We start from the raw sequence: 25,068 nt of genomic DNA on the forward strand, positions 1-25,068 counted from the left end.
GGGGCTGTCCCCTCCTCAACGCCTCGCTCTTTACGCTAAAGTTTGACTCTTTCTCACAACTCTATTTTTTAAAACAATAAATAAACTTTAGCGTAAAGAGGGAGGCGTTGAGAAGGGGGCAGCCCCTTTCATATACGGAATAATTTCTGCTCGTTTTGAGTTTTAATGTCGCTCCTTACTTTCAGTTTAAAAAACTTGTTTTTTTTATTTAATTTGTAAAAAGAGTCAGAAATTGAATAAGGAATAACAAGTTTTTTATTCAACCAAAAGTATGGAGCAACAAAACAACTTGAAACAAACAGAAATTATTCCGTGATGAGGGAAGCTGCCCCTTCCTCAACCCTCACTCTTTACGCTAAAGTTTTCACAAATGAACAAACAAAAATCATCATATGCATGATGACGCAACACTTTTGACAATATAATTAAAAAAACAATTAAATAAAATTACTTTTTTTACAAAAGAATGCGGTTTGATTTACAAGATGATGCCATACTTTAAGGGTTTACGTACAAAACTGAACGCTGGTGCAGTTATGTCGTGGTTGTACATGTAGATGCAACTAGACACAGTTACTGTGTCTATGACATAGTTACTGTTAGCTTATAAACAGCTAATAAAGGGGATCAGAGACAAAACTTGACACTGCTAACCCAAATGGGTCAGAAATGGAACATATACTGTTAACCCACTGCAGATACTGTCAACCCAGTGGGTCAGAAATGGAGCATACATGTTGTTAGCCAAAGGAGTCGGGGACAAAATGTAAAACTGTTTTACTGTCAGGGACAAACAATTTCGCAATTTTTTTTTATTATGTCATATATTATTAGGCACAGTAGAACTTCAATTATTCTAATCGATTGAGACCGGCACCCAATCGGATTAGGAAAAGTGCAGATAATTGTATGTTTTCCAAACAGTCCGTGGACTCGCTTTAATATTAATCAAAACTCTAGAAAAGGATTTTGATAACAATACACAAGCTACATTAAAAGAATCAGCATGTAATGGTGATTCTAGGCATTAGAAACACATAAGACATATTTGATGTGTAATATGCCCAAGAATTACGCAAAAGAAAGTTTAAAGCTACTAATCAAAAGTTTGTAACCTGAGAAAATGTCCCTAATTTTCAAAAAAAGGGCAAAAAATCCTCGAAAAGGGAAGGGACCTTAACAAAAACTATACTATCAAATTCTACGTATTAGAGAACCCTACTGTAGAGGTTTTAAGTCCGTATCTACCAAAGTAGGAATTTTTTTCGAGAAGGATAATTATGGATACTTATTCATTTTTTTCGTCAGTTTTTTGTCCAGGGCAGAGCTTATCCAATAAAACGAACAGGTAAAGTTCACTGTATTTACATTTTCTAATAGGTTGTTGACCAATCGATTCCCTTAATGGAGGAGAGTGCTTAAGCCCCTGAAGAGTATGTCCGGTCTATTGACTTTTCTACAAGAGGTGCTTCGCATGAATTGAATGCACATTCTAACGGTTACGGAATTAACATCTGACTTTGAGAGGGTGCTAGCCCTTCTTATTTTTACGGAAGCACTGGGGATGGTATTAAAACGGACATAAATTAATTAAAAAAAGTTTTTTCTTGAAAGTAAAGTAAAGAGTGGCACTAAAATTGGAAACGAATAGAAATTATCCCGCAAGTTAGGGAGTGGCAGCCCCCCTTATACCATTGCTCTTTACGCTTGACTTTACGCTAAAAGTATCATTATCCACGTATATATGACGGTAAAAATATTATTATATTCTTCATTTTGCCTAAAAAGAAGTTTTTAGTTTTTGCACAGTCGAAGAAGTGCAAAAGATATTCAGATTCTTTGTCTTTACTGGAGTTTTGAGAAATTTTCATTGGGGACTAAATCTCATTTACTATAGAACTTTGTTTGCGTGTTGCGTAGAACCGCCTTTAACATGACCCTTTACAGAATGCTTAATCGTTATATAATGATGGAGCAAAGTAATATTTCAAATTCTTGTAATAACCAGTGTAAATCACAGTTTGATGGAGAGTCAGAGGCTGGGAAGAAGGAATTAATTCACGTTAAGAACCCTCATCTTGAGCGGATGCCCAGTGATACATTGTACCACATTCATTTAGATACGGAGTCTCAGGATCTACACGCATTATTTGGTGATGTTCAGTTTGTTTGCATGGGTGGCACGCCAGCTCGCATGAAAGAGTTTGCGCATTTCATCATGAAGGAAATAGGGTATAGTCTGCCGGTCGGTACTACTCTTTTAGATATTTCAAAGCGAGGGCAAAGATACTCAATGTTTAAAGTTGGACCTGTGCTTTCAGTGAGCCATGGAATGGGTGTCCCATCTATTGGTATTTTGCTTCATGAGATGATTAAGCTTATGTACCATGCACAAGTAAAGGATCCAGTTTTCTTCAGGATAGGAACCTGTGGAGGAATTGGTATTGACGGTGGAAACATTGTGATAACTAGTGAAGCTTTGAATGGATATGGTGAGCCTAATTTTGACCTTCCTGTGCTTGGTAAGAAAATGAGTCGCCCATCAAAACTTGACTCCAACTTAGCCGCGGACTTAAAGAATCTTACAAGACCTGAAGATGCATGGGACACAACCATAGGGAAGACAATGTGCGCTGATGACTTTTACGAAGGCCAAGGAAGACTGGATGGGGCTTTCTGTGAATATAGTGAGGCTGATAAGATTGCATATTTGACTAAACTTCATCAGAATGGTGTTCGAAATATTGAAATGGAGGCAGTTATTTTTGGAGCACTAACTCACCATGCTGGTATTCGAGCGGCCATCGTTTGTGTAACCTTGCTTAACAGATTAAATGGTGACCAAATAAATTCTACAAAAGAAGAACGAGAAGAATGGCAAACCAGACCTCAAAAATTAGTATCTAGATATATTAAAAATCATCTTAATTCATCCTTCTAGATGCGGTAAACTTTTATTGTCCATAACCACGAATGTTGGATTCTGAAAGGGAATAAAATGTTTGAGTATTTTGCCTTATAGTGGGCAAAAGTCTTTAGTTGTACGGGGGTACTTTTCAAGACTATTGAGATATTTTAACCCATTCTTAGATTATAATATAAATTATTTACCTGGGTGGGAAACCAGAAGCTTCGTGTTGCCTTAAGAAACCCGGCCTTTCCAATATATTTATCCAAAAGAAAGGAAACTTTAAACTGCATCGAAGTATCATTTTTTTGTTTCGATCTGATACAATTTATAGGGTTTCCAAACTAATTTTTGGTTACTCTGGACCGTGTTGGTCTTTGTCTAGTTGCATCTACATGTACAACCGCGACATAACTGTACCAGCGTTCAGTTTTGTACGTAAACCCTTAAAGTATGGCATCATCTTGTAAATCAAACCGCATTCTTTTGTAAAAAAAGTAATTTTATTTAATTGTTTTTTTAATTATATTGTCAAAAGTGTTGCATCATCATGCATATGATGATTTTTGTTTGTTCATTTGTGAAAACTTTAGCGTAAAGAGTGAGAGTTGAGGAAGGGGCAGCTTCCCTCATCACGGAATAATTTCTGTTTGTTTCAAGTTGTTTTGTTGCTCCATACTTTCGGTTGAATAAAAAACTTGTTATTCCTTATTCAATTTCTGACTCTTTTTACAAATTAAATAAAAAAAAACAAGTTTTTAAACTGAAAGTAAGGAGCGACATTAAAACTTAAAACGAGCAGAAATTATTCCGTATATGAAAGGGGCTGTCCCCTCCTCAACGCCTCGCTCTTTACGCTAAAGTTTTTTATTGTTTTAAAAAATAAAGTTGTGAGATAAAGTCAAACTTTAGCGTAAAGAGCGAGGCGTTGAGGAGGGAACAGCTCCTTTCATATACGAAATAATTTCTGTTCGTTTTAAGTTTTAATGTTGCTCCTTACTTTCAATTAAAAAAACTTTTTTTTTTTAATTTAATTTCTGATCGTTTTTTAGTTAATGCAGCTTTTATCTTGGCTCACCGTCATTGAATAAGTAAACAAAATTCGCATAAAATTTTTACTTTTCTTTTGCTAAATGGCTGTCTCTAAATTTGGTTCTGACGTAATTTACAAATTAACTTACGTAACGAACTTCTATATTCGTATATTTTTCTTCTGGCAAAAATACAAAGTTGAAGATTTTTCCAGATATGAGCTTGAAACCTATGTAATAGGGTTTTTTGATACGCTGAATCTGACGGTGTGATTTTCATTAAAATTCTTTCAGTTGTAGGGGATGTTCTCCCCCTTTATAAAAAATCAGGTAAATTTTCTCAGGCTCGTAGTCTTTGATGATAATACTAAACTTAATAAAATTTTTATAATTAGAATTAGCAGTATAAACCCATTCTTTTAATACATTTATTGACATGAAAATTCCGTTTTTTAAAGTTTGAATTACTATTGAGCCGTATCACTTGTTTTTTTTTATTGTTTTTTTTTATTACGTATATTTTATTACGTATATGAGGGGGTTCTTCCGTTAGTCAATACCACCCACGTTAAGTTAAAAGTTAAAAAAAAATTTTAATAAAAAACCACTGAAAAACAAATGCCTTTTAATTATAATATATAGCTATTTTTAAAGCACTAAAAAAAAAAAAAAACTTTAGCGTAAACAGCGAGGTATTGACTTGGGGGAGACCACCCGCATAAACGTAATAATTTCTTTTCATTTTAAGTTCTAGTATTGCTTCTTACTTTCAGTTGAAAACACTTGTTTTTTTTTATTTTATTTCTGATTTTTTTTTAAACAATGCTGGGAAATCCGGTGCCCCCTTCATAGAAATGCCCCTTACCCCAAAGAAACATCCTCCACGAAAAGATTCTCCCGAGTAACACACTCCTCCAGCCCCCCACCCCCACCACCAGAAAAAATCCTTCCTGAAAATGTCTGTATACTTCCCAATAACCAATAAAATATGTAAGCAATGGGCAAAGTTCATAATTGGCAGCCCTTCCCTTGGAAACTGTGGGGGATTAAGTCATCCTAAAAGACATATTTATTAGATTTTGGACTATTCTGAACAAAATGGTTATCTCAAAATTTTGATTGGGTGACTTTGAGAAAAAAATTAGCGTGGGAGGGGGCCTAGTTGCCCTCCATTTTTTTCCGTAATTTAAAAAGGGAACAATAAATTTTAATTTCAATTCTGATGAGCAAACCTACAATATTCTAAGACCGCTGGGTCAATGTAATTATCTCTGAAATACCACAATAAATAAACACGCATCCTTGATCTTTCTTCTGGCAAAAAAATGGAAAATTCCACATTTTTGTAGATATGAGCTTGAAACCTCTACAGTGGGGTTTTCTGATACGCTGAATATGATGGTGGGATTTTCATTAAGGTTCTATAACTTTTAGGGGGTCTTTCCCCCTTTTTTCGAAAATCAGCCAAATTTTCTCAGGCGCGTAACTTTTGATGGGTAAGATTAAAATTGATGAAACTTATATTTTTGAACTCAGAATTAAAATCTGATTCTTTTGATGTATCTATTGGTATCAACATTCCGTTTTTTAGAGTTTCGGTTACCATTGAGCCGGGTCGCTGCTTTTGATGTATCTATTGGTATCAAAATTCCGTTTTTTAGAGTTTCGGTTACCATTGGGCCGGGTTACAGTTCGTTACCACGAACTGTTTGATGGTCAAAAACGTACAAAACGAACGTGGAGAAATAACTTCTAAAAATAAAGAATTTTCATTACTGACAATATATTATGAACGTCTGTCTTGGATTTATAGCACTTTTGATGCTTTCAAATCTGACTTTTTTTAATGATCCAGACCTTAAAAAAACTGATATGATTTTTTATATTGCTAAGGAATAAAATTATAAAAATAAATTGGTAAAATTTCGATTATTTTTCAAAGATCACTTGTGCCAAAATTTATTTTCCTGATATGTTTGGTAAAAGAGTAAAATCTGTTTTCATAGTCTATGAAAATTAAATTTTCATTTGATGCAGTGTAGCGCAGGCAAATATGGCACCATACCCCAGAGAACCAACTTTTCAAAAGATGCTATTATTATATTATTTTGTCAGAAGATAAGTGTGTTGCATAGTCATGCATATGAGGATTCATTTTAATATTTCAGTCATTTTAGGCTGGAGTTCGTTCTTTACTATAAATTTTATTTTCACTGTGTCTTTCAAACAGTTCGTGGTAACGAACTGTAAGTAAGGAGCGACCCGGCTCAATGGTAACCGAAACTCTAAAAAACGGGATTTTGATACCAATAGATACATCAAAAGAATCAGATTTTAATTCTGATTTCAAATATATAAGTTTCATTAAGTTTAATCTTACCTATCAAAAGTTACGCGCCTGAGAAAATTTGACTGATTTTCTAAAAAAGGGGGAAAGACCCCCTAAAAGTTATATAACCTTAATGAAAATCACACCATAATATTCAGCGAATCAGAAAACCATACAATTGAGTTTTAAAGCTCCTATCTACAAAATTGTGTAATTTTCCTTTTTTTGCCAGAATAAATATCACGGATGCTGGTTTATATGTTTGTGTTTTTTTTTTTTTTTTTTTTTTTTTTTTTCCCAGGGGTGATCGTATCGACCCAGTGGTCCTAGAATATCGTGGGGGGGCTCATTTGAACGGAAATTAAAAGTTATAGTGCCCTTTTTAAGTGACCAAAAAAATGGAGGGCAACTAGGCCCCCTCCCATGATCATTTTTTTCCCAAAGTCACCCGATAAAAATTTTGAGATAGCCATTTTGTTCAAAATGGTCGAAAATATGATAAAAATTTATTTTAGGATGACTTGATCCCCCAAAGTCCCAAGGGGGAGGGCTGAAAGTTATGAACTTTACTCACTGTTAACATATAGTATTGGTTATTGGGAAGTATACAGACTTTTTCAGAGGAGATTTTTTCTGGTCGTTGGGGGAAGGAGAGGGTCGGGGGCTATATGGAAGGATCTTTCCATGAAGGAAGTTTTCATGGGGGAAGGGACATTGCTATGAAGGGGGCGCCGGATTTCCCAGCATTATTAAAGAAAAAGATCAGGAATTAAATAAAAAAAAACAAGTTTTTCAACTGATCAACTGATTGTGATTAAGAGGTCATTTTTAAAGAACTGGAAAAAAAAATTTGAACTATAGTTTAAAGAGCAGGGTATTGACTAGGGGGCGAACCCCCTAATATACATGTTAAAAATTTATGAATATAGAAGTTCGTTACGTAAGTTAATTCTAAGTTACGTATATTTATTACTAATAAAAACGTTCGTAAATAAAATTAAACAAGTTTCGAGAAAGCCATTTAACCAAATATAATATGCAAATTTTGTTTTAATTATTCATGTACGGTGAGCCAAAATCAAAACCTGCATTAATTCAAAAACGTTCAAAAATTAAATAAAAAAAACAAGCTTTCTTAACTGAAAGTAAGGAACGACGTTAAAACTTATAATAAAAATAAATGGGATAAAAATAACTTATAAAAAAAAATAAGAAAATAATTAACTAAAAAACGATCAGAAATTAAATAAAAAAAACAAGTTTTTTAAACTGAAAGTAAGGAGCGACATTAAAACTTAAAACGAACAGAAATTATTCCGTATATGAAGGGGGCTGTCCCCTCCTCAACGCATCGCTCTTTACGCTAAAGTTTGACTTTCTCACAACTCTATTTTTCTAAACAATAAAAAAAACTTTAGCGTAAAGAGCGAGGCTTTGAGGAGGGGACAGCCCCCTTCATATACGGAATAATTTCTGTTCGTTTTAAGTTTTAATGTCGCTCCTTACTTTCAGTTTAAAAAACTTGTTTTTTTTATTTAATAACTATAAATAACGCTTCGACCATCATCATTGAGTCTTTTTGACACTTTATTCAAATAATCACTTAGTTCTTTGTACGCACCCTCGACTTTTTGCGTATTACTTGGCTGCATAATCTTGATTTTTGATGCTGCCTTATATACATTTGTACGCCATTTAAGGTTGTAATACGTTTATGACGTCATTTCTCATTTTGTATAAGAAAATTATTCCTGTTGAGATTAAACCAAGGAATTATTAGAATAATTTAAGTTTGGATATGTGTACATCAATATTCTAATTTTTTTTTTGTATATTATGATTGCCTTTTTACTTTCTGTTTTTCGTGTTACATAATTAGCAATTGTTGTTTCTGGTCATATCCATATGTATCCATAAGTGCAGGGGTCGTACATTGGTCTCCAAAGTCCCTAATGGTATCTAACATCACATTGGTCCCAAAAAAGTCCCTATATTCAGAAAAAGTCCCTATTTTCCTATTTATTTTTTTTTAAGCTAGCCAACAAATTTCCTTCTTGATTTACTGTTGCTATTTAATAGGCTTGTTATTGTTTGCCCTGTTGCTTTTTTCTCATGGCATCAGAGGGTAGTTTCTCTTGAATGATAACTTTGAAATGTATAGTCACATGTACTCTGGAATGTTCTGATTCAATGCAGGCGTATTTAGAAGGAAAAATTGGTCTTTGAATTAAAATATTAGAGATCAATCATTTTAAGTTGAACGTGGTAGGCCTATTAGACTATCTCCAGTCAGGAACACAGCATTTCTTCTATCTTCAAAAAGATTTTGGAGTTTCCTTTAATATATTGGTAATTCGAAATGAATCATCACTAAAGAAACTATGGTTTCAATCTCACTTGCATTCATGATGGTTCAATAGTATATTACCACCGTATCATATGAAGTTCTGGCATTTCTTTGAGGAGTTAGATCAAATCATGATCTTGTTTGACTTGGTGATGATTCATATTGAATTACCGCCATATTAAAAGAAAATGTGTGATTTTATTGAAAATAGAAAAAATATCTTATGTTCCTGACTACATACTTTTCTTTGAAGGCAGGTGAAAGGCACTAGGCCCTGAAACACAGGTAGGATTCAGTAGCCTATTTATTTCTCGCTGTCGCCGGGCTCTCTCTACTGCATAGATTTATGTATATAAACAGGAAACACAGCTCTCCTTCGAGCTTGCCGCGTAAATCAATTCATGGTTGATGTTGTAGGGAATTGGTGCACAGGGAAGTGGGTCCTTTTGGGCCTTACTCCCCAACCAGCTCCCGCCTAAATGTCCAAAATGTACGATATCTCACGTTTTTGCATGATCTACCTTTTTTGGGTGTTTTTACGGATCACGGCTCCTCATTATAAAGTTCTACAAACTTGCCGAATATTAAGTTTTTATAGTTTTGATTTCTTCTTTTTAGTCGTATTAATAACCCGTTTTTAACGGATAGAAGATAGGCAGTGCCTCAAAGTCGATTAATGTTCTCAATTTAGTTAGTTTTTGGGTATTCCTAGAAATTATTTAAATTTTAGTTAACTATTAATTCATTATTTTTAAGTATTGTGCTAATAACTCTTTTTTTAATTTGAGTGTTGGCTGGACTAAAAGTTTTGGTCAAATGACAGAATTAATTTTCTCTCTATAGATTACTTTAGTAGAACTAATATCCCGATTTTAACGGAGAGAAGATAATGCAGTGCCTCAGAGTCGATTAATTGTTGGCAATTTAGTTATTTTTAGGATATTCCTAGAAAAGTTTTGAATTTAAATTATATATTAATTCATTATTTTTCAGTATTGTGCTAATCACTCTTATTTACTTTGAGTGTTGGCTGGACTAAAAGTTTTGGTCAAATGACAGAATTAATTTTCTCTCTTTAGATTACTCTAGTCGAACTAATAACCCGTTTTTAAAGGAGAGAAGATAATGCGGTGCCTTAAAGTTGATTAATTGTTGGCAAATTAGTTAGTTTTTGGATATTCCTAGAAATGATTTAAATTTAAATTAACTATTAATTCATTATTTTTCGGTATTATGCTAATCACTCTTTTTTACTTTGAGTGTTGGTTGGACTAAAAGTTTTGGTCAAATGACAGAAATAATTTTTTCTCTATAGATTACTCTCGTCGAACTAATAACACGTTTTTAAAGGAGAGAGATATGCGGTGCCTTAAAGTTGATTAATTATTGGCAAATTAGTTAGTTCTTTGATATTCCTAGAAAAGATTTAAATTTAAATTATCTATTAATTCTTTATTTTTCGGTATTGTGCTAATCACTCTTTTTTTACTTTTAGTTTTGGCTGGACGAAAAGTTTTTGTAAAATGAAAGAAATAATTTTCTCTATATAGATTACTCTAGTCGAACTAATATACCGTTTTTAAAGGAGAGAAGATATGCGGTGCCTTAAAGTCGATTAATTTAGACAGAACTTGACAGAACTTGACATTAGGTTATGATCTGATCCGTCAGATCCTCTATAGGCCCAAACATCTTATAGACTCGATTGCCATTTTCTGCTTATAAGGCCGTGATCAAACTGATTTTTGGTCATTCCATCTGGCGATGTCCAAGAGTACTTGTGTACGTCTCTGTGAGGAAACCGAGAACCACCAACTACAAGGTCATTCATTAGGGTAAAATCAATTAGAAGCTCCCCATTTTCATTTCGTTGAACCAGACCGTGTTGGCCAAGAACTTGTGGGTTGAAGGATCGGTCATTTCCTACTTTAGCGCCAAAGTCTCCAAGGAAGCAAACAACATCATGTCTTGGTATATCTTTGGCTACGGCTTCAAGTGATCTATACTCGTCTTTTTCTTCATCAGTGACTAGTTAAGTGGCAAGTTAAATTTAAGGAATTTGTTTAATACTATTTTTGCTACAGTTTTAGTTCAGCTAAATAAATATTTTGAGCACTGCAAAGAAGAGGCAATATTTTAGCATTGCGCGAAACTCAGAGAATCAGGTAGCTAAGTAAGTCAAATATGACACCATTCCCAAGAAAAGCAATTTTTTAAAAGATGCTTATATTATATCCTTATTTTTCAAGCCAATTGATTTCCTTTCTTGTTCAAGCCAAGAGGCTGCAAGTTTTTTGTTAAGGAGGGTTTTCAGCCAAGGTGGTTCCAAGTGATGTACTTTGGTTTGATCACACAGCATTTTCACGGGTTTCAGGCTTTCTTTTACTATGGGACGTGTTCGTCTCTTACTGGGTTTTAGCTATCGCTGCACCCACGATAGTCTGTCTACAAAACTACGCGAAATTCTAAGTGTATCGAGTACCCTCGAGAATCCTGAAAAGATCGGCCAGTTGGGCAAACGTGCTACATCTGCATTACTAGAGACCAGAAAAGTCATCCCTGGTAGAGATGCTAATAATGAAAACCTGTCATCCACATATGTAACCAGAAACGCTTTTACAACAGCAAATTAGACCAAAGTAGCCGTAACACTTGCAAACATCTTAAAAAAATTCAATGGGAAGGGGCGACCACAAAACATCCCATGAGGATGGGTGGGCCTTAAGTAAGTAGTAATGTGCCCCCCCCATTTTAAAGGTTATGGAATTTTTTTTAGAATGCATTTATTGTACTCTGAGTAAAATAGCAGCAATGTATTTTCCATTGCGTATACCCCTGAAATATCTAAATTATGCTTTAGCATAGTTTATAGCCTACGGCTATGACGTTATTCATCACCCTGTATACTAAAATGCAGTTCTTTGTAAGAAATTGATTTTCCAAAATATGTTTTTTGTTAATTACAAAAGGCACTAGATGAAGCAATTTTCTTGAAAATAAAGGTAAATTTTTAAAATTATTTTAATGAATGTATTAATAGAAATTTGTACTTTGTGACTCCAGCTTCTGACCCCCCCCCCCTGAGGATTCTAAATTTGTTTTTAGTTATGATTTCCAGGATGTTGAGTGTCGGCATGATGGATCGGGAGATTTTGGGATTTTTCATTTGAATTGCCAGGGCCTAAATACAACATTTGATTTTTAGTGAATTTAGTTAAACTTAATCTTTTCCATGTGCTTGCTTTGATGGAGACCTGGTTGAGGGACCAAAATTCTGCTCTTTTAGATATACCTGGCTATACTTTGTTTAATCGGAACCGGGAGTTACGTCAACAAGGGGGTCTTAAGGCCTATGTTCGTGAAGATCTCCTTGCGAGAGTCCGAGACGATCTAAGTGAATATAAGGAAATGGTGTGTGAAACACTAGAATTACAAGCTAAATTGAATAATGTTGATACATATTTAGTAATTGTATACAGGCCTCCTTCTGGTTCTATTCAAGAATTTTTTGAGAATTTTCCTGAACAGCTGGCAAAAGTACAAATTAGTAATAACCCCTGTTTCGTTCTAGGTGACTTCAATATTAACATGCTGGATATGGAGTCTTTAGTGACTTCTCAGTTATTAAATTTGTGTATGTTTTATGGTCCTTTTCCAACGATTAAAATCCCAACTAGAGTTTCTAGGACGTCTGCAAAGCTTTTGGATTATATCTTTTCCAATGCACCTTTTAGATCGCCAGGAGCTCTTGCAAATGTGGAATCTGACCACTTTTGTGTTTTTACAGACTTTGAGGTATCATCCCTAAGCGAGAAACTCCTGAACGGAGTAAAACAGTTGTAGTTTTTGATCGTAGTGCCCTATTGAAACTAAAAAATAATATGGATTCATATTGATTGGGTATCTCAGTTTGGAAATGAGAGTGATGTAAATATTAAATTTACACTCTTCTATGTTAAGCTTTTAGAAATGGTGAAGGAAGTGGGAGCAGTGAAGAATGCCAATGGTCGAAAACATTATGGGAGAAAGCCACGGATAACGCATAATATTCTTCGAAAAATAAATGTAAGAGATAGACTGTTTAAGTCACAAGCTTTAAAACCTACGGATGAGAATAAAGAGCGTTATCGTGCTTTTCGTAATGGTTTGAATAATCTCCTCTGTGAGGCTAAAAAAAATATTTTAGTATGAAGTTTAAGGATGGTGAAGGTGTTGAAAACTTGGCAAATAATCTGTAATGCTATAGGTCAGCAGTCTAATATTTTACCAACTGAAGTGACTGTTAGTGAGGTTATAATTGCAGATTGTACTGGGATATGTAATGAGTTTCTAAGTAATTTTTCTTCAATAGGCCTACAAATAGCTGAGATGATTTCCTTATCTCCAGAAGACCCACCCTTTGGATCCACTCTACCATCTCCTGCAAATGTATCACTACATCTAAAGATGATTACATTTTATGAGTTAAGGGATATTATCTATAGTATGAAAAATAGTTCGTCCGGTAGTGACCTGGTGAGCCTAAAAATTCTGAAATGTATTTTCCTTTCTATATATGGTGTTCTGAGATCACTGATTAATGATTGCTTCCGTCAATAATGATACCGTCTCATTCCGGGGATTTTTAGCCATATCACTAACATTAAAACAACAGCATTAAAACATTATTGACGGAAGCAATCATTAATCAGTGATCTCAGAACACCAGATATAGAAGGGAAAATACATTTCAGAATTTTTAGGCTCACCAGGTCACTACCGGACAAACTATTTTTCATACTATAGATAATATCCCTTAACTCATCAAATGTAATCATCTTTAGATATAGTGATATATTTGCAGGACATGGTAGAGTAGATCCAAAGGGTGTGTCTTCTGGAGATAAGGAAATCATCTCAGCTATTTGTAGGCCTATTGAAGAAAAATGACTTAGAAACTCATTACATATCCCAGTACAATCTGCAATTATAACCTCACTAACAGTCACTTCAGTTGGTAAAATATTAGACCGCTGACCTATAACATTACAGATTATTTGCCAAGTTTTCAACGGGTTACCTTCAACATCCTTAAACTTCATACTAAAATATTTTTTTTTTAGCCTCACGGAGGAGATTATTCAAACCATTACGAAAAGCACGATAACGCTCTTTATTCTCATCCGTAGGTTTTAAAGCTTGTGACTTAAACAGTCTATCTCTTACATTTATTTTTCGAAGAATATTATGCGTTATCCGTGGCTTTCTCCCATAATGTTTTCGACCATTGGCATTCTTCACTGCTCCCACTTCCTTCACCATTTCTAAAAGTTTAACATAGAAGAGTGTAAATTTAATATTTACATCACTCTCATTTCCAAACAGAGATACCCAATCAATATGAATCCATATTATTTTTTAGTTTCAATAGGGCACTACGATCAAAAACTACAACTCTTTTACTCCGTTCAGGAGTTTCTCGCTTAGGGATGATACCTCAAAGTCTGTAAAAACACAAAAGAGGTCAGATTCCACATTTACAAAAACTCCTGGCGTTCTAAAAGGTGCATTGGAAAAAATTTAATCCAAAAGCTTTGCAGACGTCCTAGAAACTCTAGTTGGGATGTTAATCGTTGGAAAAGGACCATAAAACATACACAAATTTAATAACTGAGAAGTCACTAAAGACTCCATATCCAGCATGTTAATATTGAAGTCACCTAGAACGAAACAGGGGTTATTACTAATTTGTACTTTTGCCAGCTGTTCAGGAAAATTCTCAAAAAATTCTTGAATAGAACCAGAAGGAGCCCTGTATACAATTACTAAATATGTATCAACATTATTCAATTTAGCTTGTAATACTAGTGTTTCACACACCATTTCCTTATATTCACTTAGATCGTCTCGGACTCTCGCAAGGAGATCTTCACGAGCATAGGCCTTAAGACCCCCTTGTTGACGTAACTCCCGGTTCCGATTAAACAAAGTATAGCCAGGTATATCTAAAAGAGCAGAATTTTGGTCCCTCAACCAGGTCTCCGTCAAAGCAAGCACAAGGAAAAGATTAAGTTTAGCTAAATTCGCTAAAAAATCAAATGTCGTATTTAGGCACTGGCAATTCAAATGAAAAATCCCAAAATCTCCCGATCCATCATGCCGACACTCAACATCCTGGAAATCATAACTAAAAACAAATTTAGAGTCCTCAGGGGGGGGGGGGTCAGAAGCTGGAGTCACAAAGTACAAATTTCTATTAATACATTCATTAAAATAATTTTAAAAATTTACCTTCATTTTCAAGAAAATTGCTTCATCTAGTGCCTTTTGTAATTAACAAAAAACATCTTTTTGAAAATCAATTTCTTACAAAGAACTGCATTTTAGTATACAGGGTGATGAATAACGTCATAGCCGTAGGCTATAAACTATGCTAAAGCATAATTTAGATATTTCAGGGGTATACGCAGTGGAAAATACATTGCTGCTATTTTACTCAGAGTACAATAAATGCATTCTAAAAAAAATTTCATAACCTTTAAAATGGGGGGGGGGGCACATTACTACTTACTTAAGTCCCACCCATCCTCATGGGATGTTTTGTGGCCGCCCCTTCCCATTGAATTTTTTTAAGATGTTTGCAAGTGTTACGGCTACTTTGGTCTGATTTGCTGTTGTAAAAGCGTTTCTGGTTACATATGTGGATGACAGGTTTTCATTATTAGCATCTCTACCAGGGATGACTTTTCTGGTCTCTAGTAATGCAGATGTAGCACGTTTGCCCAACTGGCCGATCTTTTCAGGATTCTCGAGGGTACTCGATACACTTAGAATTTCGCGTAGTTTTGTAGACAGACTATCGTGGGTGCAGCGATAGCTAAAACCCAGTAAGAGACGAACACGTCCCATAGTAAAAGAAAGCCTGAAACCCGTAAAAATGCTGTGTGATCAAACCAAAGTACATCACTTGGAACCACCTTGGCTGAAAACCCTACTTAACAAAAAACTTGCAGCCTCTTGGCTTGAACAAGAAAGGAAATCAATTGGCTTGAAAAATAAGGATATAATATAAGCATCTTTTAAAAAATTGCTTTTCTTGGGAATGGTGTCATATTTGACTTACTTAGCTACCTGATTCTCTGAGTTTCACGCAATGCTAAAATATTGCCTCTTCTTTGCAGTGCTCAAAATATTTATTTAGCTGAACTAAAACTGTAGCAAAAATAGTATTAAACAAATTCCTTAAATTTAACTTGCCACTTAACTAGTCACTGATGAAGAAAAAGACGAGTATAGATCACTTGAAGCCGTAGCCAAAGATATACCAAGACATGATGTTGTTTGCTTCCTTGGAGACTTTGGCGCTAAAGTAGGAAATGACCGATCCTTCAACCCACAAGTTCTTGGCCAACACGGTCTGGTTCAACGAAATGAAAATGGGGAGCTTCTAATTGATTTTGCCCTAATAAATGACTTTTGTAGTTGGTGGTTCTCGGTTTCCTCACAGAGACGTACACAAGTACTCTTGGACATCGCCAGATGGAATGACCAAAAATCAGTTTGATCACGGCCTTATAAGCAGAAAATGGCAATCGAGTCTATAAGACGTTTGGGCCTATAGAGGAGCTGACGGATCAGATCATAACCTAATGATAGCCAAGTTCTGTCTAAAATTAAAGAAGATATACAATAAAAGGACAGTCCCCAAACCTATTTTTGATTCTGAGAAACTCCAGGACAAGACATTAAAACAAGCTTTTACAATGAAGCTATACAATAGAATTGAAGCTCTATCCATACCAGAGGAAGCTGAATGTGAAATGGTATGGGAAGCCATGAAGGAATGCTACCAAGAAATAGCTAAATCAACCCTGGGCTTCCGTAGGAGCCCTAAAAACCAGTGGCTGTTTGAGCAAACTTGGCAACAAATAGATGAAAGAAAAAAGATGAGAATGTCTGTCCTCCAACAGCAAGTCCCTGACCGTCTTGTTTTCAAAAACGAGCAGTATAGAGCTCTTGACAAAGCTGTCACGAAAAGTGCCCGTACTGATAAGCGAACTTTCTAGAGCGTAAAGCAATAGAGGCAGAAGAAGAAGCAAAAGAAGAGACTCAAAAACTGTTTATAGAACCACCAATGATATCATAGGGAAACGACCGACAAATAGAGACTGCCCTGTCAGAGATCCATCGGGGGTGCTGGTGACAGAATAGAGTGCAGCGAATGAACTTTGGGGTAATCATTTCGAAAGTTTACTGAATAGACCCGCCCCAAAAGAGCCCCCTGGCGTTCTAGAGGTTCTGATCTTCTTCCTGAATATCAGCACAGATCCGCCTTCTGCCAGTGAGATACAAGAAGCAGCAAAGAAACTAAAAAATGCAAAATCTCCGGGACTGGACCGCATATCCGCAGAGATGATAAAGACATCAATATCCTCATGTATCTATCTCCCTTTGGTCTTTACTCTTCACTCAGATTTGGACAACGGCGAAAGTACCATCAGACTGGAAATGCAGCACACTCATCAGGATATTCAAAAAAGGAGACACTATTGAGCCAGGCAACTGGCGGGGTATAAGTTTACCGTCAATATGTGGGAAGATCCTCTCATACTATCCTACAGAGGATCCGAACACAACTTGGTCATCACTTCCGAGACGAACAGTATGGCTTCCGGCCAAATTGCTCACGTGCACACCTTATAATCCCACTTAGACTTCTTATTGAAGAAAGCAGGGAGTGGCGTACGAAGCTATATATGATCCTTATGGACTTGAAGGAAGCCCTCGACTCCGTATATTGTGAAATCCTTGATAAGACCCTCATCCACTATGGAATCCCTGGAAAAATAGTGACGATTATTACCGCCATGTATGAGGATGGCAAATGTTGCGTCAAGACACCGGAGGGCCAAACTCGTCTCTTCCGGATTTTGTCAGGAGTAAAACAGGGGTGTGTTCTATCACCATTACTTTTTGTAATAATGGTTGATTACATCCTACGGAACACAGGGACAGAAGGCATCAGATTAAGCCCCGAAGTCCAGGTCAATGACACAGACTTCGCAGACAACTTAGCAGTGTTTGAGTCAAGCAAAAAGCGGCTTCAAAAATTTCTTCACGAGGTCACGGTAAAGGTAAACCATCTTGGCCTACGTGTGAATGCTGAGAAAATCAAATGCATGGTGACTAGTGACTCTCCTCTGTCCATTAATTGTGGCGACCAAGATATTGAACAAGTTATCCAGTTCAAATACCTGGGAAGTATCATTGAGAACACCGGCTCAACAGTGAAAGAAATACTCACCAGAATAGGAAAGGCAAATGACAATTGAGCATAAGAAAGTTTGTTGACTTCAACAAACTACGTCAAGTATGGGAATCTCAGACATTTTCTCTGCGACTGAAGCTACGCCTTTTCAACAGCACATGTCAATACTATTCTACGCAGCAAAAACATTACACCTGAATCAAGAACAAGAGAGAAGAACCCTGGCTTTTGAAAACTCGAGTCTTCGCAGAAAATTGAATATCCACTGGTCACAGAAGATGACAAACCAGTCCATCCGTGAAATGATACAACAACCGACATCATCAGAGTCAGCAGGTAAAGATATTTAGGCCAAGTCCTACATATGAATAACCATAGACTCCCAAAAGCCGCTTTACACTGACAACCACCAGGAACTCGTATTCGGGGAATACTCAGAAAAAAACTGCACCGGACATACCAAAGGGATCTACAAAACCTGAACACCTCCATTCTAACAGAATGGGAGGACATCACTGCAGCAGCAAACATGAGGGAAGATTGGTGGATCGTCCTTGATGCCCTGGGTGCCTCAGGAGGCACAAGCGGAACTAAGGTCTAGGGTAAAGTAACTTGCCATTTAGCGTCTTTCGATGAAGTATTAGAAATGAAAGTAAAAATCTTAAAATAACCAGTTCTGCAATTACAAAACTATTAGAAAAGTAGACGAAACAGGAGAAAATTTAAATTAGTAAGCTAAATTTTAAATCACCAAAACACACTGAAGAGTGTGCTTCAATAATATAGATAGAAACAAAACTTATTAGGCATATTAATACAATCTCAGTTTAAAGTTTTCATTATAGACTAGAAACAGAATAAAACACTTACTTAAAACTATGACTAGTGCAGAAGCTGCATTATTACTGCTTTTCACTTTTTAAAGAATACCAAAGGGTATATACTAATTTCTGAAAGAAAACAGCCAATCAAAATAAAATAAACGTTAAACTGTGTGTATGTCTGCCAGAACTTCACTTGAATAGATTTCAGCACGTTTTCTGCTTCGTTCAATATTGCCTCAGTACGGCCATACTTTGATTCAGCGTCAAAGAATAGAGCCAGTCCTTAGGTGATAATGGTAAAAGTCCTTTTACAACCCGACCAATATTATAAAAAGGTATCGGAATTACAGAAAGTGCTTATGGTGCGGGTACCAAGCCCACATGGGGAATGTCTCTGTTTGCATTATTTGCGAAGTGGTGGCTATTGCTATACGCAAACAATGCAACATCTACTTCATCGTTGGTACCCCTTCCATTATCCCCTGTTGACGTCATTACATGATCGCCAAATACAAGAAGTATACTATTGGCGGGGAGATTCTTCATGATTAGCCTTACAAGTATATCCATTTCCTTAAATTTCCTTTCCATTTCTTAATGAATTGGGCCATGCCTATGACCAGCATGATCCACCCCAATACAATGAGCTATTAGCAGTTTCCAATCTTTTTGCTTCAATTCGTCAAAGATTCGACGTTCAACGCCTCTATCTACCGTATCCAAGTCCCAGATTTCAAAGCAAGGATAAGGATAGGACAACAGAACCTCCCAGTATATAGAGGATACCAATTGTCATCTCTCATTTGTACATGTTACTCTTTTTTCTCAGCAACTGGTCAAGGATGTTGTCCTCACTGATCTTCGAACAACCAAAATTAAATGCAGCCTAAATGAATGTTGGCAAAGTTCCAGTAGTCATACTTTTCAATCTTTGCAATGTGGTGTGGTGGTCGATGAATCTACTACAAGCTTATAAAACCTTGAATGCTTGGTATTCCGTTTTGAGAAAGTTTAAACTCTAGTGAGACCAATAAAACTCATGAAATCATCCTTCAGGGCATCTATGATAAGCAAAACGACTTGACCCTACATTGGCTTTTCACGATCTGTAGGTGGGTTACTGGTAACAGGAATCGAGGTTTTTTGCAGCAGAAATCCTGTGCAGGAAAAGACAATACTAAATAATGCAACCTGACACGTGAGAACCAAACTTAACCATAGGCTTTGGTTTCTTTTAGGAAGCATTTCTATTGCAAAAAGCTTTCACTTAAGGGAGGTCGCCTAAAAGTGAAATCTGTACAAATGAATAATTTTATATCAGTAGTATAACAACATTATGAAGTAAGAATTGTTTTCTTAACATGTTTCCTTCTGGAAAGGCCCTAGTTTAAACCGTTAGGTAAATTCACAGTTTACAACATATATCACTTTTTCATTATTCAATAATTGTCCCCGATGAAAATTGTATTTTGAGCTCAAAAAGGGCAAAAAGGGTTCAAAACAAACCAAACATTTTAAAATATGTTTCTAACAAAAGGGGCTAGTACGAAAAAATTACCATTTGTAGCTGATTCAGGAATGGTTATTATTATTTTCTTTTGTGTCAATGGTATAAATTGTTATTTTAAAAACAAATTTTCAGGATTTTTTTCAAAAACGCTAGATCCGTGCTTGTAAAATTATGATGAAAACTACTTACGAAAAGGCCCTTGGATTACTGGGACTTCAGTCGCTCCATAACCGCCACCAAAATCATATAATCAAATTTGGACAATAGAATCTAAGAAGCTGAAAACGCAGGGGTATCCTTACCCCTAACGCACCCCAAACATACTTACCCAAAAGACAAAACAAGTTGGAAGCAGTATATTGCGACACTATGCTGTGTCAGCATTCTTTTGTTCCCTTTTCACGGGTCTGTTCAGCAGCATAAAATAACTGTAGTTTGTGTTTGTGCAATTTTTCATGTAGCCTACCTTGTAAACAGCTCAGTTTTAGTGCTTCTTAGTGCTATGTCGAGTGTGTCAATAAATATGTCTGGGTCTACTTTAAACTGCAAGTTTACAACTTTCACCTTTGAAAGGACATTCTTTTGTAATTAAAAAAGGGGAACAGAGTACATTTAAACAGCCTACGACGTACGATGAAAACAATTTGAACGAACTGGGCCATTGTAACCTCATTTCAACTGTCTTCATAAATACAATTATGTTAAAAATCCCTCAGGTAAAATATTTCAAAACTAATACCGTTTATCTTCAGATCTTATGGCCAATACCAGATTTTGGACCTCCTCGAGCGTGGAAAAAACATTTGATTCGTTTTTCTTCATTAAAGATGATTCCAGTATGATCATGATTACTGAATACAGAGTTAGAAAGGCATAGTACTCATCTTTTTGAGCGTCCGAAGATTCTCCTATGAAAGCAATTTTTGATTATGTTAGCTTTTAAAAGGATGTACAAAAGCAGCGATTGAGTCACTAAAGCCATTAAAAATATACAAAGGCCCCAAGAACTTTATTTTGTATTTAAACACTAAGCTCTACAAATAAAGTCATTTCGATCCCACTTTTTGGGGCTACCGAGTTTACTAAATTGCAAATTATGAATAATACGGATTATGGATCCGAATTACGGATGATAGGTTGCCAAAAGTTGTGCTTTTTGGCCATCCATCTTGGGCTAGAGGAAAAGCAGTACTTTTTCAAAAGGAGTGTAAAGATCCTAATACAGGATTGAAGAAATAAGAATTACTCCCTCCACGAGATACTCCCTCCTGTGTTTTTCTTGTGGTGAAAAAAAATTCAAAGAGACTAAATCAAAATTATTGGTACTTTTTGGCAACTGTGATATTTATTTATTTATTAATTGAAACTCCGTCTACAAAAACTTGAAAAGGACGGAACAAAATATAAGAAAAAAGAAAGAGAAGATAACAATAGTAAGAGACAAATATCGACAAAACAAATAAGATCAAATAAGAACGTCAATTATAAACAAATCAAGGATAAATAGGAACAAAATCAAACAAAGCGAAAGCAAATTCACACATACAACATCAACATTTTCATACATAATTATACATAAGTGCATGTAATACATAGCATGTAATTATACATGCTAAGAGATGACAACTGAAGCGGAACTTGCAAGTGACAATAGAGGTGTAGAATGCTGAAATTCGACGGTTAAGATGCTCGATGAGAAGTGATCTAGTGTGACGTAAAGAAGACCCGATGGGTAGGCCTAAATATACTATATGATCAGCAGGCTGAACCGTTGAGCTCCCAAGTGCTATTGGAGGGGCAGTAGGACCCTTCCAGTTGAAAAGAACTATTTTGAACTTCGCCAAATTGAACTGAAGCCCAACCTTGAGGTATTCATCTTGAAGGATAGCGAAAATTTCACTGATTCGTGGTAGCGTACGACTGAGATTCAGAATATCATCCGCGTAGCACATTAACGACAGATTAGTAGATGCCAAAATTAGTGAGCAGGGCTATTGGTCCTGAGCCTCAAGGATGTAATTGTCGAAAAAATTGGAGAAAAAATCTGCACCTTGTCAAACACTCTTTAAGACTGGCATGAGCCGTTACCTGTGAATCAACGGCAAATTTTTATTTGGCGGAAGTTCCAGTCAAATGGATAGCCATGTATACACATGAATAAACGTACGAATAATGCCCGTGTTCAGATCACATCTACCATAATTAAGAAGCATTACAGAGTGAATGAGTGAGTCAAATGCACGTCTTATGTCGTCGCCAGCAAGAACTAGACTTTCTCCCGCAGAATCGACATCAATAAGAGCGTTTGTTACTACAGTGAGAGCGTCAGCACAGCCAGTTCCTCGTTTGAAGCCAAATTGGTGTGGGGGTGTATAACAAGTTGCTTCTAGTTCATCCCTAAAGAGAAGCTCGAAGACCTTACAAAGAGAGGATGCAACGGTGATGGGCCGAAATTAGGTACAGTGTGGAACTGCTTTTCCCTTCTTAGGGATTGGAGTAAGGTCACCGATACAGAATGTTGAGGCAGAGCGCATTGAGTGAATATCATCTACATTAGCAGTGTAAGGTGTTGGGTTAAAAGAGGACTTTCTTTCTTTAGATGCATAGCTCCCACACAATCAAAGCCGCTGGAAGAATTTTCACTTTAGTTTTTGAGTTGCTTTTTCTATTGCTTGAGTTGTCACGGTGTAATGTGTTTTCGGCGAAGAAGCTAAGAAGACATCTAAATCTTTATCATACTGATCCTGAAGATGGGGATCAGGAAACAAAAACTCCAATTCAAAGTGAGCATAAGAAAAGTGAGAATACAAAGGGGCGTGGTTACGTGGCTGGGAAACCAATTTGAAGAGTAGTGTACGGTCATGTCTGGCTCTAGCAGAGTTCCGATTGAAATGCATCTTCCGATGAAAATCAAGAGCCTTCGAAAATAGTCTTTTCGTACTGAGGCGTAGATCATTCACGATACCAGATAGCGGTTTATCGCAATCTTTCCACGGATTGAACAAAAATTTTGCTTTTCTCCATGATCTAACTAGATCAGGATTTGATGACCAGCCCAGGACAATACCTTTGCGATTTCTTTCGAGAGGAACTGCTTGGCTCTCGGCAAAACGAAGGGCAAATCTTGGCAGAATACATGTCCAGGCTAGGGCGTACTTCTTTTTCGATAAATTATCTGAAATCTGTAGAAGATGAAACGATACTCGAATTTTATTTAGGATAAAATCCGAAGAAGACTTGAAAAGTTTACTATTAATTTTCGACCAATCACGTGAAAGTGGAGGTGTTCGAGGATTAGTTTGGTGTGTGCGTGGGGTGGTGTATGAATTATAATGGAAGATGAAATGGAAAAATGGTCCGATAGCTGGTATTCACTCAAAACAGAAACTTGTTCCATCTCGAGGTTGCAAGATATTGCGATGTGAACCGGATTAGATGTATGAGATGAAGTATGAATGTAAGTAAAATCGGAATCCTTATGAACCACTCTAACCCGATCACCAAATATAACCCTAATGAGGACTGTTCGCGGCGATTCTTGGGTGTCCCTTTCCGTTAAATTACAGTTGAAATCTCCAGCTACTACACACAACAACCCTAAACGCTTAACTTTATCAATACACGAACCTAATTACTCACACGATATAGCAAAACGACTCTCGGATTCATCACAACAATAATCAGTAGGTAAATAAACGTTAATACATACACACCCTTCAACTCGGACAGCCAAGAAGTGATCACTTGTTTCGAAGAGGCTAGAGTGAAGGGAAACATACAAAAGCTATAAAATGCTTATAATACACCTTGTGGTTGGCAGATCACGTTTTTGCTTTGGTTACCGAGGCAACGAATCGCTTTTCAAATACAATCTACAACTACTATTAACAACTCATTGCAGCATTTAGACATTTGAAGCCAACATAGCTGAGTACGCTCCCTACCAAGAATTTCATTTTCTTCCCTCCCATGCAATTCCAATTTCCTTTGAATCTTTTCAAATGACCTCTTTTGACTCTATCAAGGATAACCTGCTTTTCGTTTAGCCTCCAACTAATGGCCAAAAAGCCCCTTTCTGTGCAATATAAACGAAATTTAAAAATTCTAGCGCCCTTTTTAAGTAGCAACAGAGGTTATACCACAGCAAAAGTGACGTTTTCTGCCATTTTAAGGCACAAAATCACAATTCCTTGGAGGAGGGAGAAATGAAGGAATCTATGAACAGATTGGGTAGAGGAAGATGAGGCAGAGTGATGGTGAGACGAGTGCAGGCAGTCTGATGGTGAGACGAGTTATTAGCAACGGTCGTGTTAAAACCATAGTCATATATGTAGCATTTATTAGTGGTTATGCAACATTTCATAGTTGTACAATAGCTTTTAGGGAGGTTGGTGGATAATTTTTGTGAAACAATAATGCCTAAAACCTCAGAAAGTGTATTCCTGTACTGAAACTTTCTAACTTGTAAGACATTCTTCAGAACATTATAGAGGCGGGATTCACCTTTAGCCTTCATCTAGAATAAGATGTTTTGACAATGCAGAAAATACAGAAGTAGAGGGGGAACAACTCCCGTCTTGTTGGAAAACCACCTTAAGCTTCCATTAAAGATTCCATCCATATTATGACAACTTCATGCAATTTGAAACCAAAAATTTAAAGTGTCACCTCTTTCAGCAGTTAATTGAAACTGATTCAATAAACTTCTTCAACTTTCCCTAAATGGGCAAGATTTATACTTCTAACCGTAAAATCGAAGGTCGAAGGAGCAGTTGCACTATTGAAAGGGGTCTTAACAAGACCGTTTGTTAGGACTTTTACAATAAAAGCTAAAGCCTTAGATAAATAAGAGGATACTCAGATATATGTGAA

General features: G+C 36.2%; 1 protein-coding gene and 1 pseudogene across 1 annotated transcript in view; one reads left to right on the forward strand and one right to left on the reverse strand.

The window, feature by feature from the left end:
- LOC148945354 (uncharacterized) overlaps window positions 1-25,068 on the reverse strand; it is a 139,974-nt gene that overhangs the window by 18,654 nt on the left and 96,252 nt on the right. The window contains exon 4 of the mRNA XM_089099018.1: window positions 20,936-21,104. Coding sequence (XP_088955144.1) covers window positions 20,936-21,104 — 169 coding nt within the window. The remainder of the gene's footprint in view (window positions 1-20,935; window positions 21,105-25,068) is intronic.
- LOC148945355 (uridine phosphorylase 1 pseudogene) lies at window positions 1,967-2,941 on the forward strand (annotated as a pseudogene).

The sequence above is a fragment of the Artemia sp. Qi Xiang Cuo genome, chromosome 13 (assembly GCF_049724085.1).
Source record: "Artemia sp. Qi Xiang Cuo chromosome 13, ASM4972408v1, whole genome shotgun sequence".
Classification (NCBI taxonomy): domain Eukaryota; kingdom Metazoa; phylum Arthropoda; class Branchiopoda; order Anostraca; family Artemiidae; genus Artemia; species Artemia sp. Qi Xiang Cuo.